The following is a 19,691-nucleotide window of genomic DNA, read 5'->3' as shown; positions in this document are numbered from 1 at the left end:
CAGATTATAATGTATTCAAAGGTTAAGGAGAAAAAAATAGGACATTCGTTGGATAGCATGTATTCCCATAATTTTGTAAATGATTCTCTTCAAGAAGCCCAAGGCATAGGACAGCATTCAGGGTCACATACCCTCCAGCTCACCAAGCCCCTGTTATTGGACACAGTAGCTGATCAGATATTTGTTTCATGGATGATCGCATATGGGCTTGGCATTGTGATTTCTGTGATTCCTAGGAGTGATAGATCAGCAGGATAGTGATTTTGATCAGATACCTGACCTCAGTGCCTCCCACCATTGCCTTAATCTCTATAGTAGACCTTGCAATAAATATTGAGTAAAAATAATTTTGTCTAATGGCATCTGCTTGATCTTCCTTTTTAAAAATTATTACCTATATTATAACTTGCAGGTTGTGTAGTATATGGTATGTCTCTTTTTTTTTTTTTTGGCTTTACATGCTTCTCAGATTTATTCAAAATAGAATTTAAAGTGGCATTGCATATACTCGGTTCTCACCTTTAGCAAATTGTTAATAGCTTGTGACTCTAGGGTAAGGTTAACAGAAAAGGTTTGAATTTTATCTACATATTAATCCACATAAGGTTGTTTCATTATCCATTTACAAAATTAAAAATCAATATTTTAATAAAAACAGATCTTGTGTGTATGTTTCTTTTCCATGTCTGTAAAACGAACGGCTTTTTCTGGTTGATTTTCATCACCAGTTTTTGGAAATTAACCTCATAGCATGAGCCCTCAGGAAGGAACACAGCCAGCTGGCCTCTCAAAAGACAGCTATGCCTCATCCAAAATGAGGCTGCTATTTAGGAACATCAGTATCCTCATTAGACTCCAGTCAGCCCCAAGGATGCTTTCAAAAATGTCACATCTTTACTAATTTTCATCAAATATTCTTCCACATTCTGCAACTTTGTTTTGCATCGATATATGTGCTAGCCACCAACTTTCAAGTCCTGACATAAAAGTGGTATATCTCTCTAATAGTCAAGGAATAGTTGGACTCTGGATACAGATTAAGTTAACTGACTCTTGTTTAATTTCATTGGCAAAATTTGACCCACTTCCATCCTCGGTACCAAATCTATGGTTGACTCAATAAAAAATAGCTCTGGAAATTACTCTTTGAAAAGTTGGGGGTTGGGGAGGTGTGGGGAGACTTTGTAATAGCTTCATTAATGTGTTTGTTCTGACATTTTTGAAGAGATTGGACTAGAGTACTTAATTTTCATTAATTTGTCAGATAATATGTATGTTCAGTATATTCTTATGTAAACCATTATTGAAAACACTTTTGGTTCCAAGGTATAGGATATGTGTTTGTTTTAGTTAGTTGTATAATTTCCTGCTACATTTCCTTTTCTTCAGTCCTTACTAATGACTTTTTAAAAAGGATTATCAGTTGACTCTCAAGTTTTCTTTCCTTTTCCTTTCTTTCTCACCAGCATGTTTAGGTTAACGAAAATATGTAAAGGCAAAACCATTTTGACCATTAGGAACAATCTTAGTGCTCCAACATCCAACATTACATCATTGCACTTGGTGGCCCTTTGAAATTCTAGAAGACTGTCTTACATTGACTTTTTCATGTTATTAAGGCAATGGCTTAGACATCCAAATTACACATAGCTATTGGGAGCAAAGATTAAAATTTAGAGAAAATAAGTTTATTTTAATTAGTAGTTCATTTTCTAACCTAGTAAAAGAAATTAAATAAAATTCTTCGCATGGTTCATTGGTCAATTAGCACTGAATAGTAGAAGTTCTTTACTTTTCCCATCCATAGGATTGTGTTTTGTTTTAATATTATTAAACAATTATTTTTTAAAGTACCCTAGAAATATAGTAATATCAAAGTTCAATAAGAACATCAATTTAATGACAGCAGTTAAACTAAAACCAGATCCTCCAAAATTACTTTGAAAGATGAAAAAATGCTGGCAGATGTCTTGCCGTACTTGAGAATGGGCTCTAGTCAGCAACTATGAGAACTGAATCAAACTTTCAGGCTTCTGAATGCTGCCACCTGGGATAATCTGGGGCTTCAACACTACTTTTACCAATATTTCCCTATTGTAATAATTTTCCTTTCTTAGCTTGGTGAGCTTTCTATCAAGTGGATAGATCTTCCAGCCCCTTGTGTGACCTTTCTTTTCATAATATATAATTTGATTGTAATAGAAGAACTGATTCTTTCCAGTTCTTTGTCCAGGTCTTCAGCCATCCTCTTGTAAAGGTTATGCTTCTGATGGATGTGAAGCGCATGTTTTTATACAGTGCATGTAGTTTCTTCTCTGTTTCTGAGCAGTAAGATTCTTCCTCAATTTAATTTCTCTCAAGTTGCAGCACATGTTTTTGATGGGCCTGAGGAAGTATGTGAAGTTTCATCTGAAGATTTTCAATCTCATTTTCCAGGTGTGAATTTGCCAGCTGCAAGGATGCATGCTTATTCTACAGAATTTTTTTTGTTCTTTAAATTGTTAATTAGGATTGTTTTTAAAATGTTAAACCCCTTTACCATGTAATCCTAATACAAATATTGTGCACTGATTTAAGATAGTTCTAAAGTGATAGTTGCTATAAAACTGCTTTATACTGTGTACTAATTTGCATGCTACTTTTTTTAAAAAGCAATTTTATTGAGATATATTCACATATTGTATGTTCTTTCCAAAATGTGTACAATCAGTGGCTTTTAATACAATCACAGTCTTGTGCATTCATCACCACAAAAAAATTTTAGAACAGTTTCATTACTCTAAAACGAAAAACTCCACATCCCTTAGCAGTCACTTCTTAATCCCTCTATCCTTCCCTAGCCCTACATGACCACTAATCTAATGCCATCTTTATAAATTGATTTATATTTACATTTTATATAAATGGAATCATACAATATGTAGTACTTTGTGTCTCGTTTCTTTCACTTAGCATAATTTTTTTTGCGTGATAATATCTTGTAATATTAACATACATTTGTTCAGTTTCAAAGAAAAATACTCTTATATATGAAATATTACCCATATTCGTATTTCACATGAGGTTTAACTGTGCTGTACAGTCCCATGTTACATTTTTTAGCTTTCCTTTTAGTAATATACATGACCTTAGACTTTTCCTTTCAGGTACTTATAATAACATTGCTAGTTACAAATACTATGTTGTGCTTTCACCATTTCTGTTAATTTCCAAAGATTAACAAACAACTTTTTTACCCATTTTGCACAGATGAGCCCTCAGCTTTCCATTCTCTACCCTCATTCTATTTTCTGGTGACCTATTTTTTAATTATTAACTCCATGAGTTTTACACAGTATGTTTAGTTCATAATAATGTAATCATACAGTATTTGTCCTTTTGTGTCTGGCTTGCTTCACTCAACATAATGTCCTCCAGGTTCATCCATGCTGTCATATGCTTCATGACTTCATTTTTCTTACCAATGCATAATATTCCATTGTGTGTATATACACCAGTTTGTTGTGGGCTGTTTCCATCTGTTGGCAATTGTGAATAATGTCACTGTGCACATCAGTGTGCAGATAGATGTCTGTTCATGTCACTGCTCTCATTCTTCTTGGTATATATACCTAGTAGTGGTGTTGCAGGGTCAGGTGGCAAATCTCTATTTCCTTAGGATCTTCCAAACAGTCCTCCATGGTGGTTGTACCATTCTACATTCCCACACCAACAGTGACTAAGCATTCCTATCTCTCCACATCCTCTCCCAACACTTTTAGTTTTCTGTCTTTTAAATAGTGGCCATACTAATAGGTATGAAATGATAACTCATTGTAGCTTTGATTTCTACTTCCCTATTTGCTAGTGGTGATGAACATTTTTTCATGTGTGTTTTTTTTTTTTTTTTACTATTTGTATTTCTTCTTTGGACAAATGTCTATTCAAGTCTTTTGCCCATTTTTTAATTGGGTAGCTTGTCTTTGTATTGTTGAATTGTAGCATCTCTTTATATATCGTGGATATTAAACCCTTGTTGGATGTTTGATTTCCAAAGATTTTCTCCCATTCATTAAGCTGCCTTTTCACCCTTTTGACAAAGTTCTTTGAGGTACAAAAGTTTAATTTGAGGAGGTCCCATTAATCTGTATTTTCTTTTGTTGCTCATGCTTTGAGTGTAGGATCCAAGAAACCACCACCTACCACAAGCTCTCGAAGATGTTTCCCTACATTGTCTTCTAGTAGTTTTATGATCCTGGCTTTTATATTTAGGTCTTTGATCCATTTTGGATTAATTCTTGTATAGGGAGTGAGATAGGGGTCCTTTTTCATTCTTTTAATTATGGATATCCAGTTTACCCAGCACTATTTGTTGAAGAGACTGTTTTGTTCCAGTACCATGGCTTTGGTAGATTTGTCAAAAACCATTGGCCGTAGAGGTGAGGGTTTAATTCTGGACTCTGAATTCTATTCTACTGATCCAGTAGATCAGTAGAATAGATACCAGGCTGTTTTAACAACTGTAGCTTTAGTATTCAAGGTTAGACAGTAAAAATCCTCCCACATTGATTGCTTTTGGCTATTTGGGTGCAGTGCACTTACCTTTCAAATGAATTTGGTAATTGCCCTTTCTATTTTTGTGAAGTAGGTTGTTGGAATTTTTTTAAAAGATGTATTTATTTATCTCTCCTCCCCTCATTGTCTGCTCTCTGTGTCCATTTGCTGTGTGTTCTTCTGTGTCTGCTTGTCTTCTCTTTAGGTGGTACTGGGAACTGATCCTGGGACCTTCTAAGTGGGAGAGAGTTAATCTCTTGTACCATCTCATCTCCCTGGTCTGCTGTGTCTATTGTCTCTCCTCTGTGTCACTTTTTATTGTGTCATCTTGCTGCACCAGCTGTCTGCGTGGACCAGCTTGCCTTAAGCTGGAGGCCCTGGGAATTGAACCCTGGAGACCTCCTATCTGGTAGATGGGAGCCCAATTGCTTGAACCATAACCACTTCCAAGTTCTTGGAATTTTGATTGGTAATGAATTGAATCTATAGATCAGTTTGAGTAGGATTGACTGATATTAAGTCCTGTAGTTCATGAACACAGAGTGTATTTCCATTTGTTTTTGGTCTTCATTGATTTCTTTTAGCACTGTTTTGTAGTTTTCTGACTATAGATCCTATATACTTCTTTGGTTAAATTGATTCTTAGGTATTTTGAGTCTTTGTTGCTATTATAAATGTATTTTTCCCCTTATTTCCTCCTCAGATGTTCAATACTGGTGTACAGAAACATTACTAATTTTTGCATGTTGATCTTATATCCTGCCACTTTGCTGAACTCATTATCTCAAGTAGCTTTGTCATAGACATTTCAGAATTTTCTCAATATAGGATCATGTTGTCTGTGAGTAGGGAGCATTTTACTCCTCATTTCCTATTTGGATGCCTTTTATTTTTCTTGTCTAATTGCTCTAACTAGAAATATATTAGGGCATACAATGAAAATTAAGATCAAAGCCTGGTTCCCCTCGACCAATAAATAATTATGATGTGTAAGGCGCTAAAGAAAAAGAAAGGAAGTTACATTTTATTGATTGGATCCTTTGTTTTTTCCCCTGGGATTGTTGAGCCCTTTTATGGTAATTTTCTCATGTAAACCTTGAATTTAATTGTATTGCCCATTTCTCAGCTGAAGAAACTGAGGTTCAGAGAGATTAAGTAACTTGCTAAACTAAAGGAAACTCTGATAGTGGCAGAGTTATGATTCAGACATAAGTTTGTTTGGTCCATACTGATTTTTGCTTTATCCTGACCTGTGCACATGTTTTAGGAAAAGTTAGGGACCACTTACTGAGAGGCTCAGTAAGGCTTTATGGAGGATGTTACATTTAAACTAGGCCTTGAGGGAAGTGGACTTGGCCCAGTGGTTAGGGCGTCCGTCTACCTCATGGGAGGTCCGTGGTTCAAACTCCGGGCCTCCTTGACCCGTGTGGAGCTGGCCCATGCGCAGTGCTGATGTGCACAAGGAGTGCCCTGCCACGCAGGGGTGTCCCCTCGTAGGAGAGCCCAGCGCGAAAGAAAGTGCAGCCTGCCCAGGAATGGTGCCACCCACACAGAGAGCTGACACAAGGTGACTCAACAAAAAGAAACAGATTCCCATGCCGCTGACAACAACAGAAGCGGACAGAAAAGAACACGCAGCAAATAGACACAGAGAACAGACAACTGGGGCAGGCGGGGGAGAGAGATAGATAAATCTTTAAAAAAAACTAGGCCTTGAAAGGTCAGTAAAAATTCTGCAGATGGGCATTGGGAAATGGTAACCTAGACAGGGAGAAATAGCATGGGTGAAGACTGTCAAAGTGTTCTAAGCTGAAGGGTGGAATACTTCACTGGAGAGTTAGGCCAAAGGTAGAATAGGAATGGTCTTTAGGGCCAACCCAAGATTTTAGCAGTCACTGGGTAACTGAACAGATGAACAGGGTAAAAGTACTTTTGCAGCAGGGTATAGGATTGGAGGAAAGAGAAGGAGGTTGACTAGTTAGGAGACCAGGGTCTCAACCAACATGAAAGAATAGATATGAGAGGGACAGTGGACAATGACAGCTAGTATTTAATGAGTGTTTACCATATCGTAAGGGCTGATCTGTTTTTCATATATGACCTCATTTAATCGGAACAACTATATGCTACCTACAAGTGATGCATTTTTAAATGTAAAGTTACAGACAGATTGAAAGTAAATGTTTGGAAAAAGTTATTCCATACCAACAGTAAGCATATAGCAGTAGTAACTATGTTAACATCAGATAAAGTAGATTTCTTTTCAAAAAGTATTACCAGATAGGAAGAGGGGCATCATATACTCTTAGAGTGAATTCATCAGCAATATATAACAGTCATAAATATGTATATTCCTAGTGCCAGACTTAAAAAATAGATGAATAAGAATTGAATTAGAAATAGACAATTATACAATCATAATTGGAGATTTTAACACTCCACTTTGAGCAATTGATAAAATCTCTAGATAAAAAATTAATATAGATCTGAATACTATCAACCATGAGACCTAATTGACATTTATAAAATACTAAGTGCAACAAGTACAGAAAACGTCCTTTTCAAATGTATATGGCACATTCACCAAGATAGACCGATATGTAGAATCAAAAACAAGTTTCATGGAAGCAACCCAGGTGTCCATCAACTGATGAATGGATAAATTTGGTATATACATAGAATAATATTCAACTGTAAAAAGGTATGATGTCCTCATACATGTGACATGAATAAACCTTGAAGACATTGTTTGAGTGAAATAAGCCAGACACAAAAGGACAAATATTGTATTATCTCACTGCTTTTAAATAATTAGAGTAAGCAAAACTCACAGAATCTAGAATCTAGAACAAAGATTACCAAGGGACAGTATAGGGGTAGGAAATGGGAAGTTAAGACTTAAATTATATAGGATTCCTATTCAGAATGATGGGGATGTTTTGATAATGGACTGTGGTGATGGTAGTACAACATTGTGAATGCAATAAACACTGAAATACATATCTGAATGTGATTAAAAGGGAAAATATGAGATTGTATATATGGTAATAAGTTTTTTTAAATCCATGAAAGTATACTACACAAGCAGTGAACCCTAAGTTAAGCCATGAACTGTAGTTAATAACACAACTATAAAAATTGATATCAATTCTAACAAATATTCTATACCAAAGCAAAGTAATAATAGAGTGTATAGGAATCCTGTATTTTATGCATGATTGTTCTGTAAACCTACAACTTCTCTAATAAAGAAAAATAAGTCTCAATTTAAAAGGATTGCAGTCATTCAGAATATGTTCTCTGACCACAAGTTAAAAATCAGTAACAAAAAAGAAACAAAAGATCAAGATAACAATATACAATAGCATCAAAAAATAACGACACTTTGGAATAAGTTTAACAAAAAATGTGTAGGGCTTCTTCATCGAAGACTAACACAACATTTCCAAAGAAAGATCTAAATAAATGGAGTGATATACCATGTTCATGGTTGAATCAATATTAAGATACCTATTCTTCCTGACACAAACTGGGAGAAAATATTTTTTTAAACATCTAACAAAAGACTGGAATCCAAAATACATAAAGAATTTCTATAACTAATAAAAAACCCATTTGAAGACACTTTACAAAGATATACATGAACAGCTAATAAGCACATGAAAATGCTCAATTTCAATAGACATCAGGGAAATGCAAATTAAAATCCTGAGATACCACCTCACATCCACCAAAATGGCTAAATCATCTAAGTTAGATGATGCCAAATCTTAGCGAGAATGTGGAGCAATCAGAACTCTAAAGACGTTGAATGTAAAACTGGTGCAATCATTTTGGAAAAATAATCTGGCAATTTTTTACAAAGTAAACATTCATCTGCCCTATAACCCATCAATTCTATGTTGAAAGATTTATCCACGAGGAACCTAAAGCATATATTCACAAAACGACTTAAATGAGAAGATTCATGGCATTTTCATTCATGATAACCCCAAACTGGAAATAGTCCCAGCATTCCATCAACAAGTAAACAGATAAACTTTGAAGTACTACTCAGCAATAAAACACAAAAATACGCAACAACTTTTATAAGTCTCAACCACATAATGCAGAACAAAAGAAACCAAGTACCAAGGAATACATAATGTATGATTCTATTTATATGAAATTCTAGAACAAGCTAAATTATGGCAAAAAAAAAAGGAACAGTAGTTGTCTGAGAAGTAGAAGTGGGGATTAACTGAGAAAAAAGGACATGAAAGAACTTTTTGGGTTGATGGTAATGTTCTATCTCAATAAGGCTTTGGGTTATCATCTAGCGGTACACTTAAGGTTTGTTCTCTGTATGAATTTTAACTCATAAACTAAAAAAAAATTCTTGAGGTAATGGTATAGCTTTGCTGCCAGGATTTACTCTCAGAGTTGTGGTTTTCTAGCAGCACTGATGTTAGTGTCACTCTGCCTTCTGTCTTTGGAATCAAGACCATGTACTTGAGGTGGAAGGTTCCTGTTTGCTATACTCCGCAGCTAGAGAATTAAGGCTTGCGTTAAGATTCCATGATGTGATCTCAGTAATATCAAGCTTTATCTAGCACTCTACAAATCAAGTACCTTTACAATAAAAAGGCTTTTTTTCCATGGCTCATTCAATCAAAATTTGCTAAAACTGATATTTGATGTTGGTCTTAGGAGTTAGTTGTAATGGGATTCCAGTTATGGAATAATTTCTTAAGTATCTATACAGTGCTCATCATGTAGATAGATTTTGTTTATATATATGTTTATATATATGCTTGAAAGGTAGAACATGACTCCTATCCCCATGAAGTTTATATACTCCACAGGTACACAAAGAATTTTAATAAGAATAGAAAGCTATCTATAATAGCATCCTCTCTATAAATGGACTTCTAGTTTAGAAATTTGAGCTTTCCTTATGTTATCTATTTAGTTATATGATATATAGCATTGTTAGTGACAATGGAAAATGGTGCTCTTATGTAATGGATGGTTTTTAAACCTTTCATCTTTTTCTGTTAAAACTTATGAATGAAACTTTATTCTAAAATTTTTTGGTAAGCCTTTTCATCACAGATTTATAAAAACTGGTTTCCTCTGTGAAATCACTTCTCTTAAGCACTTTGCAGACCCTAGTTTTGGGGGTGTGGGGTGTGTGTATTAACTAAATTGACCTTTTTAAATTAAAAGGTACATCTAGTTAAATGCAGATTGGCTTGCAATTTCACTCAATTAAAAAAAAATAAATGCAAGTAACTGGCGGAATTGGTTCATTGTTAGAATATATATCCTGGAGATACTACAGATATATGTTAGAAATCCATGTGGAACATAGAATTTTACTTGATGAATAAGTATGATAATTAGAAAAAAACAGAAGGGAGAGGGAGAGAAAAAAGACCTTACTGGGATGGGCTGTGTAGTTAATATAGTGTGCATGTGTAAACTCCCCGGGTTGACTCTCATAATCTCCATTCCCCCAGCCCTCATCATTGATAACTCATATAGTAGCAGTAATACTGACCTTGGTGTATGCCATTACTTGAGCTCAGGACCTGGGTCGCCTTGGCCACTGAACCTTGTTCAGATCCTGTCTGTGCACCACAGAGAAGTGGCAGATCCAAACGCTTATTCATCTTACAGGGTTGTAAGAACCAATGAGATGAGGTATGTGGCACTATAAAACTGTTTGGCAAATCTAAGAAATGGAATTTTACCTTATTCTTTGGAGCGGAAGGAGAAAGCCAGTAACTGTTTTCATTTCCCCTCATAATAGAGTGTTAAGTGCTTAAGCACCATGCTAAGAGGTTCTACAGCAGTGATATCCAAACATGAGTTGTACTAAGAAACTGTTGATGGGCTCAGAACTTATTTGAAAATACTAGATCTTTCTTTGGTTCTTTGGGCAAATAATATGAAGTCTGCTTTTTTTTTTTTTTTAATACAAAGGGCTGTTTACTGATAACCTATAACTTAATAGAAATAGTGTACCTACAAATCGAGTTCCCTATAGTTGCTGTCAATGTGGTAAAGTACCTGCTGGACTGTTGCACATGTAGATAATTGGAATTCATGAAATGATTTGAGAGAATGATCTTATCAGTGCATGGTGTTATTTGAGTTGGTTCTAATTTTTCAGGTATTCTTGCTTTTTAACTATAAAATGCTATAGTTTAACTTTATCATTATATTATTGTGATGGATTCTTTGGTTAGCCTTACAGAATTTTCTAATAACCATTGCTTAATCAAAGAATTGCTAAAGCATGATCTCCCAAATTTTGCTTTCACATTGACATTTAATTGCTATCACTTAGTTTATACCTCTGACCCACTAGAAAATGAGAGCCTGGTAAAAGAGGGCATTTGTTCTAAGTAACTGGAGAGAGTCAAACGTATTTTAAGAGCCGTTGCTCTATCTAAGTTGTAAAAGCAACAATTAAACATGCCACTTGCCCTCACAGGGTAACTAAAGGCAACATGAAATGATAGAAAGGTTAAATACTCAAATGTGTGGATACTAGGAATGATCCTTGTGCACTTGCTTCACTCTTGCTAATTAATGGCTTGATATTCTCACTGGCTCTGCTTCTTCTTACGCAGATTCCTCAGACCCCTGCACAATTGAAAGAAAAGCCCGAAGAATTAGTGTGACTTCTAAAATACAGGCAGACGTCCATGACACCCAGGCAGCAGCTGCAGATGGTTTGTACTAATGTATCTGGAGTTTGTGCAGAATGTTCAAAGACTTGTTAACTTATGTAGAGTTCTTCATAACTAAACCCAGACCTTTATTTTCTCCTTTAAAAATTATTCTCTGTACTAAGTTTCTCAAGGTATACTGTGTGATAGAAATATAATGCAAACCACATATATAATTGAAAATTTTCTAGTAGCCATGTTAAAAAAAATAGGTGAAATTAATTTTAAAATATTTTATGTAACACCATATGTACAAAATATTCTTTCAATTTGAAATCAATGTAAAAATTATTAGATATTTTACGTTCTTTGTTTCATATATCTTCAAAATCTAGCGGATTATTTTATACTTACAGCACATCTCAATTCAGACTGTCCACATTTCAAGTGCTCAGTAGTCACATGTGGCTAGTGGCTACCATATTGGACAGAGGAACTCTAAGATAATAGTATCTAGAAAGCAAGGCCAAATAGATAATTTAACAATGTCTTGAAAGCTCTGGCTTTTTTAACTTCTCACTCAAGTTTTTTAATTTCCTTGAGTGTTTTCCTGGGATTTGGTTGGAATAAAATTTTTTAAAGTAATGTGTTTTTCAGTCTTTGCAAATATTGTCTTTGATATTTCTGAATTTCCCCTTAATGCACAAATAATATTGTATTAGTAGGTGAAAGGATCTCATCCTAAGAACAAACAAAAAAGCATGAAACTACCCTGTTGTGCTACAAACTTCATAGAGTTAAAAGAGCAAACTTTCTTCCTTTACTGCTGGCATATTTCCCGTTTTGGAAAAATAGCTACTTCCTATGAACTTTTCATTTATCTTTGAAATGTATTTCATAGAAAATACATTTGTAGTTTTAAAAAATACCTAGGGAGCGGAGGTGGCTCAGGCAATTTAGGCATCTCCTTCCCACATGGGAGGTCCTGTGTTTGGTTCCCAAACAACACGGCGGGGTGGGGAGAAATAAATAAAATCTTAAAAAAAAATTCCTAGTTGTATCCTACTGAGCACCTATCTTCTAATCATGTAATATAAACAATATTGATTAAATTAATAAGTTGTATGTTTGTGAGAATTTTCATTTTTATAGAAATTTAGCCTGTTAATCCATTAAAAGTAATTAGTCTTTAAGGAGAAGTCTGTTTACCTCAGTTTTCTGTGTACAAATATGCATAATCTTCTGAGTTTTTTAACTATCCATGAGGTCTAGAATATTGTAACTTCTAAAATTTTTCATAAAAAAGAAAAGATTGCACACTTCTAAACTTGTGAATCAAACAACAGATATCAAAAACATTCTTTTGGAGTTAAGATGCTTCTCTACAAACAGGACTTCTCTATCATGAAAATGAGCAGTGTCTTGTTTTAGGATCAAAAATAATTCTAATTTAGGTGCCTTTAAGTATATTTTTTGGTAAGTTACTTCAGAGTGGTTAATTTTTCCAAATTAAATGGACATGGTACTAAATAGCTAAGAATGTGTCCAGATATCCTGGATTAGTTAAGTTAAAGGAATTTTTTCAATTATTTATGTAGTTTAGAGAAAAAGAGTTTGAAAAACCTTTTCATTTTAAATATTTGCATTGCCGCAATCTAAAATTGAAGCTCACATTTTGAATTAGCATGTAAAGACAGAATGTAACAGTTTAAGGATTTAGTATCTTAAATTGTGTAACTCTGTAATAAATATTTCATGAAATAAAAAGTCCTCTGTCCTACAAAAGTATAAAAATTGAGGTTTTAGAGTCTGTCCATTAAAAACCGTCAGCAATATGATGTATTTTTTTTAAGTGTCTGGTTTTCTGGGTATTGTTCTTATAAAAGGTAAAGACTACTATACAAGAAAGGACCTTTCCTGGAATTGCAGAGTGAAAGTGTTTCCCCTAACATGAGGCTTTAACAGTGTACGTTTTATTTTTCTATATGAGACAAAAAAGAAAACTGCATCACATCTACATATTTTGGCATCATGAGCCAGAAGACACATCATAATGGGGGATAATGATAGTTAAAAACATCAGCTGAGGCAAGAGAAGCAATCTCATCTCCTTTTTATAGTCATAGGAATAAGCCGAAGAACTCTATAATTTTCTATAGTATTTTAAGACTCACATCACCTTTCCTGATTGAGGCTGAGCCTTCTCGTATTTTAGGGTAAGGTTCAGGGACTAAAGCTCAGTTGCCTTACCTCTTGGGAAACGATTTACGTCATCCATGTCTCATGAAAGACAAACTTATAAACCAGCAATCAGTCATTTTCCAGTGGAAGATATGTTTAACCCAAAATGGTAACTGGTAAATCCTCCCCAGATCTCAGGTTCTTTTGTTAAAACCTATTTTTAAAAGATTGCTTGCCTTAGATCTTAATCTCAATTCCAGTTCACAGTGAGGATTTACTAGTGTTTTACACATACAGTATCCCAGTCCTCTAACCTCACCTCCAGTTCTAGGGTGAATTCCATCAAGTGATCTTTAGGCTTCTTTAATCTGAGGCCACTTTCAGTAGGGTCTTTTCCTAAAAGGCAGGATTTATAAATGAACTCTAGAAGCAAAGAGCCCGTTGGAGCACAAGGTTAGAGAGAATGAGGACCTAGGAGGAATATAAAATCAGTTTTAGGTGTTAAATGAAATCTTGAGGACCAACACAAAAATGCCAGCATTTTATGTTGCCAAATGTAAATGTTTTTAAAAACTAATACCTGAAGGACATTGTGTTGCCAAAAGGGGGGGGGGGGTGGGATCTTAGACCAAAAGGCAGTCTTTTATATTGAATGAATTTAGCTTTATGAAAAACTATCTGTAGCGTTTATCATTTTCTTTTTGTCATACTGATGAAAAACTTTTTTATGGACTCCCACTGCCATTTATGAATCATTAGTATAAAACACACATATTGTGGCCCTTAAAGTCTTCTGGAAGAAGGCACACATTTAGTCAGATTTTAAACATAGACAGTGCTGTAGGAAGCAAAAGTCAAGATGGGCTGAATTTGTTAAGGAAGACTTAAGGAGGAGATACAATGCTGTGTAACATTTCTTGATTTGTTTTTGTTTTCCATTGGCTGATACATTGCGTAACTATCCACTATCTATGGATAATGAACTAGGAAAGTAGTCTCTGCATAACTTTTGTCTTCTTATGGGGGAAAAAAGTAAATTGTTTAAAACAAAGTAGAATGAATATATATTCATCCAGTTATGCATCTCCAGTAGATATGTTTCTGAATTGACTTACATGGTGCCAGGATATTACCTCCCTTGCTCTTTTTGGTGGTTTTTTAATTGCAGTATGGATTATAATTAGAAAGAATTTAATCTATTCTCTCTTTCTCTCTCTCTTCATCATGACTTCCCACAGAACATTTAACTGGCTCCAAACAGAGTCCTCGGACACAACCACGAGATGAAGACTACGAAGGGGCTCCATGGAATTGTGATAGTTGCACCTTTCTGAACCACCCAGCACTTAATCGCTGTGAGCAGTGTGAAATGCCACGGTACACTTGAATTCAGAAGAGTCCGCACCAAGTTGAGAATGAAATTTTGAGCACCCATCATGAGAAAAGGAAAACTGGGGAATCTGTTCATCTGCCCGGCCTTTTCATTTCAGATTACACAAGGGGAGGAGGAATGACAGTGTATCTACTTGTGCTTACTAAAGGAAAAATGGGGATTTCTTTTTCCTTTCTTAACTCATTGCAGGATAAGAGATAGAAAAGGGATACTTGAAACCAAAACGGGGAAAGGAGTCACTCCTGAAAGAATGTATACAGAGAAGTCAAGAACTCTTCTGGGAATCCTTATTGTTAGTTACTGCTGAGTGGCCCTTATTTTTAAAACTAGAACTTTGAATCATGGTGTGAAATATAACAGTTTATGCAGACAAACTGTGAATTGCCAGAGCTGACTTACCCAGGTCACAGCTCTCTGGAAAATAAAGGACCCCTACCCCCACCCCACCCCCCTTTGTTTCCTGCTGAAAAGGAGGACAGGAAAAAGCACCCAGATTTTTTTTTTTGAGCAAAATAATAAGGATATTTAATAAGGGTATTTGTAATTGCTGCTTTTTTCAGGGGTAATTTCAAACACAGATACATAAACACAAACAAGATGTTTTAAAATGTGACTTGGTAGCTAGCAGTCAAGAATTAGGCATATCATGCCCTTTGTTCTAAAGTACAATCAGAGGTGGTAAGATCCCTTTTGCTTGTACAATGATTGGTCAAGCTGTATCAACACTGGTACCTAAGACCTAATTATGCTCATAATATATATATATATTTTAAGTTACTGCATGCTTGTACTAGGCCATTGGTTTTAAAGCTTAACAAGTCCCTACAAAGTATGATTTTATAAATGATGTTCTTAGAAAACTGCGCTTCGCTAGTAGCAGTGATTGTATGCCAAATGTAAACCCATTCCAGAATCCATTCGGAAGTCTTGAGCTCAACTGTGGTTCTATAAGAAATGTTTGCATAAGGATTTTATTTTTCCTCCTTCCAATTTTGTGAAGAATTCATGATGTTTACAGCACAGATACTTTGTGCCATAATCCTAATTTTGCTGAAAAATAATATCTGTTCAGTAAAGATTTATTTGCACATTTGTTAATACATGAGAGTGAGGGAAATTAAAATTGGCAAATATCTTAAAGTTGCACATTGTGTCATTTGGGGAGGAAGAGAAGGTTAGTCAAGAAATATAATTAAGAGAAAGATACAGAGGACTTTAAAACTTAACTGTTTAAATTTAACATACTGTATTCAAAGATCATATTAAGTTCATTTAGATAGTTCAGGCAATATTAAAGCACTCCTTATTTATGAAACCAGAACTTTGGGATTGGAAAACTGAAGAAGAGATCTAAAATCATGTGACTCACTAGGGTGCATCACTACAAAATGAATTATAGCACATTTAATTAAGGTCTCTACCACTCTTCCTAGCTCAGAATTGGATTTTGGAATTTCCCCTCATTTTGGTGAATATAAACAGCAATAAAGTTAGTAGGTTTTCCAGTTATAAGGGATTTGCCTGAGGCTATAACCCTAGGAATATCCATTCTTCCATACCATGTGCCCACCTACATGTACACACCCTCCTTCCCCTCCCCCAAGCTGTCATTGTATTCTAATTTAGCAGTACTCTCTGGCAGACCTGGAAAAACAAGCTGCACTTAATAGCATAATGAAACCAAAGGCATAATAACTCATCATAGTTTTCCATCAAAAATCATAGTTTCACTCTCCACGTACAGCTTTGAAAACATTTTTTCGTATGTGGAAAATTCCCTAGAATATATCCACTCGTCTCACAAAATAAACATGACTATGTAGTGTAATGACACTGGTAAAACATCTCTCATACAACAACTGTGGTAAAACTGTGAAAATAATGGTGAGAAAGAAGATGGGCTTAGAAACATTGACCAGAAAACAGTGTTCTTTTAAAGGCCGTTGCAACACTGGTATCTTGTCAGTCCTGTATCTTTAATAACAGTCTCTAGTCCTCTTTTTCTGTAATATGCCAATGCCTTTGCCTTTGTATGGTTTCATATCTAATCTTTAGTGATGGTCAACCTGACTTGGTTTTAAGAAACAATTTAAGGGGAAAAAATTATATATATATATATATATATATATATACTGCTTGGTGTTCTAGCTATACGTTTACCCAGTATTCATAGCGATAAGCTGAAGTGGCAGTAATTAACTTGGCAGTTGTCAGTTGAGAATGAAAGTCGCATGTATGAAAACAGTTTGATGCTTTATTCAAACCATGTAGATGACTTTAAAACTGTTGCATGAAAATACATCAAGGTTAATAAGCTGTTATACAGTAGATGCATGGGTTCAGTCCTTTGGCAATCTAGCTAGCCGATCAGTGCTTTCACCTGCCAGGACAAATGAGAAAATCTGATAGGTGTGAAGAGTGAGATATGAGACATCAGAGATTGATTTTAAGGAAATTATGCATGTGTTATTTTATAGTTGTGCACAAGTTTCAGATGCCAATATAGGTTGGAGTCATTTGTTAAAATAAGCAAAATTATTTGACACCGATAAATTTGATATATTTCACTGTGTCCCATATATAGACTGCTTCTTGCCTATGACCAGTTTGAACAAGAATTCACCCAACTTTCAAGGTACCTTTTCAAAAGGATCTCCTAGTCAGATTGGTATGTACAGACAATTGGCATGTAAATGGTAGGATATAAATTGGATGATGGATGCCTGGCTGCTGAGGTGCCCTTGCTCTTTTAATTAGTTGGTGCACGTGTTTCTATTAGAACTTTTATCTTAAAATACTACTAGTTTGATTCATCTGGTAACAAATAGAGCTGACTATTTTCCATGATTTCACTGTTTTGTAACCTGGGTTTTTAGGAAGCACATTTGCCATTCTGTTAAAGTACATTGCCCCTTAAATTATGGTATAATTCTTAAACCTTTAAAGTGGTAATAGAGGAACCAGAAACTTCCTGTGTGTTGTAAATGTTTTGAATGGATATTGACCTTGTATGGGAGAGACTAGAGGATGGGGGTTTTAAAGAAACAAAAGAAATGCCTTGTAAAAATGTAGTTTTAGAGCAGATTAATGATGGTGGGGAAAGTGTTGCTAATTTGCTTGTTTATTTCCCTGAATGAAATGGGAAGTGTGATGAGCATTTTAATAATTTTTAAGGAGCTGGTCTCAATTTTAGTGCTTTTAATTTTTAAGTGAAATCAATGTCACCTTGAATTTTGTCATTGCTTCGTCACAGTTATCTAGGATTCATATCCAGTGTTCTGTGGCAACTCTATTATATAGTCTTTTAAAAGGTAATTGTAACATCTTTTTGACAATATAAATGAAAAGCAAGACTATTAAGACAGAAAATTTGTCCTTTAAAAATATCAATGATGTATCCTGGAATGTGAAAATGTCCCTTTGTAGTTAAAAATTGAATTATTTAATATTGTACCATTTTTCACACCTTGAATGAGTCCATATTGCAATGTGTGTCTGTATATCTGTAGAGGAAGAAAAATGGCAATTGTAATGTTAATTTAAAACATCAGAATAAATTGGGCACTGTGTTGCACCACTACTGTACCTTTTTGAAAGAATTGACAGTGTTTACTTATTGTACAAGTTATTTCTGATGACATTTTCACATTCACCAGACGTGCATTTTTTTTCTGTATTATTTGCATCCCCACATGTTTAATACAAGTAGATTTTGCATGGCTTGGGCATTCAGAGATTATAATAGAGTGATGACTCAATTTTAATTTCTAAAGCCATGAAAAGTTGCATTGGAACTGAACAATTCTGAATTCTTATTTATAATGATACCTAATGTCCATGTTTCCCTACTGTAAGGAATTGATCAGTTTCTTCTTTAAAACAGCAAGAACTTATTAATTTTGTAAATACCAAGTCTCTTTTAGATTTCTGTGTATGCTGTGAATGAAATAATTTTGAGATGAAATTGTACAAAGGCATTTAAAAGGCTATGCATGCATCGTACCTCCAAACAGTACATATTCGAAGAGTCAAAGATTCCTGCAAAATAAATTAATAAACTGAAAGCAAACACTGCATTCTGCATCTTTTCTTTGTAGTTAGAAATAATTTTAAGCATCAAAGTAATTCTAGTTCCAGTACTCATATTTCTGGACTAAAATATGCTACCTTGCAAACGTAATCTTGAATCACGCTATTCATACTCTGTTAGAACAAGTAGTAGTAAGGTTAGATTTGGAGTAGTAAGTGCTTATTGCTCTGATTTTTTAAATTGGTGAAAGTCTATATATAAACAGGTTTTATATAAAAGTTGAAATATTTAGGATTTTATATTTCTATGTCAGTCCACTTCAGTGATATTTATAAAAGAATGAGTAAATTTCTTTTGTTGTCTTTGTCTTTTATAGCTGGTTTTTTCAAAAGCAGATAATCACAGAGGGCCCTCGCCTTCATATTGCCAGGGTCTATAGTAAACTTTCCCAATTTTTGCCCAGAAACCATCACAGATGAATTATTGTAGATAACCTTTGAAGTAATTGAGCTTTCCGCCCCTTTTCTTTTCTCCCAAAATATGATTCATCACAAAGCTAGGAAGTTGAAACTTTGGTAATGACTAGATTTAGGGACTCAGATAAACTTGACCAGATGATCTTGCCTCTTATTTTTTTAATTTCTAAAATTTGTAAACATTGTACATTTTAATTCAGAATAATCTGCACGTAATTTTTTTGATCTATGAAAAATTACATACAAAAGTACAAAATTGTATCATGGTTCTCCATTTACTTGTTACCCAGCTTCCAAAATTACCTACTTACAATCTTATTTCATCTACTTTCTCATCCTCCCAAGCCCCAGATTATTTTGAAGCATTGAAGCAAATCCCAGACGTTCTATCATTTCATCTGTAAATGAACTTTGTTAAC

General features: G+C 34.6%; 1 protein-coding gene across 3 annotated transcripts in view; it reads left to right on the top strand.

Moving 5' to 3' along the window:
• The window catches only part of TAB3 (TGF-beta activated kinase 1 (MAP3K7) binding protein 3), a 75,156-nt gene extending 56,321 nt beyond the window's left edge, over window positions 1-18,835 (top strand). For 2 of the 3 annotated variants that reach the window (XM_071213131.1, XM_012530124.4), the window contains exons 8-10: window positions 2,362-2,436; window positions 11,154-11,255; window positions 14,612-18,835. In XM_071213131.1, coding sequence (XP_071069232.1) covers window positions 2,362-2,436; window positions 11,154-11,255; window positions 14,612-14,760 — 326 coding nt within the window. In that variant the 3' untranslated portion in view covers window positions 14,761-18,835. The remainder of the gene's footprint in view (window positions 1-2,361; window positions 2,437-11,153; window positions 11,256-14,611) is intronic. The other variant, XM_071213132.1, reaches the window with a different exon arrangement.
• The last annotated feature ends 856 nt before the right edge of the window (window positions 18,836-19,691 follow it).

The sequence above is a fragment of the Dasypus novemcinctus genome, chromosome X (genome assembly GCF_030445035.2).
Source record: "Dasypus novemcinctus isolate mDasNov1 chromosome X, mDasNov1.1.hap2, whole genome shotgun sequence".
In the NCBI taxonomy this organism is placed as follows: Eukaryota; Metazoa; Chordata; class Mammalia; order Cingulata; family Dasypodidae; genus Dasypus; species Dasypus novemcinctus.
The sequence above is the reverse complement of the archived record's forward strand: the minus strand, read 5'-3'. Positions and strand labels throughout refer to the sequence as shown.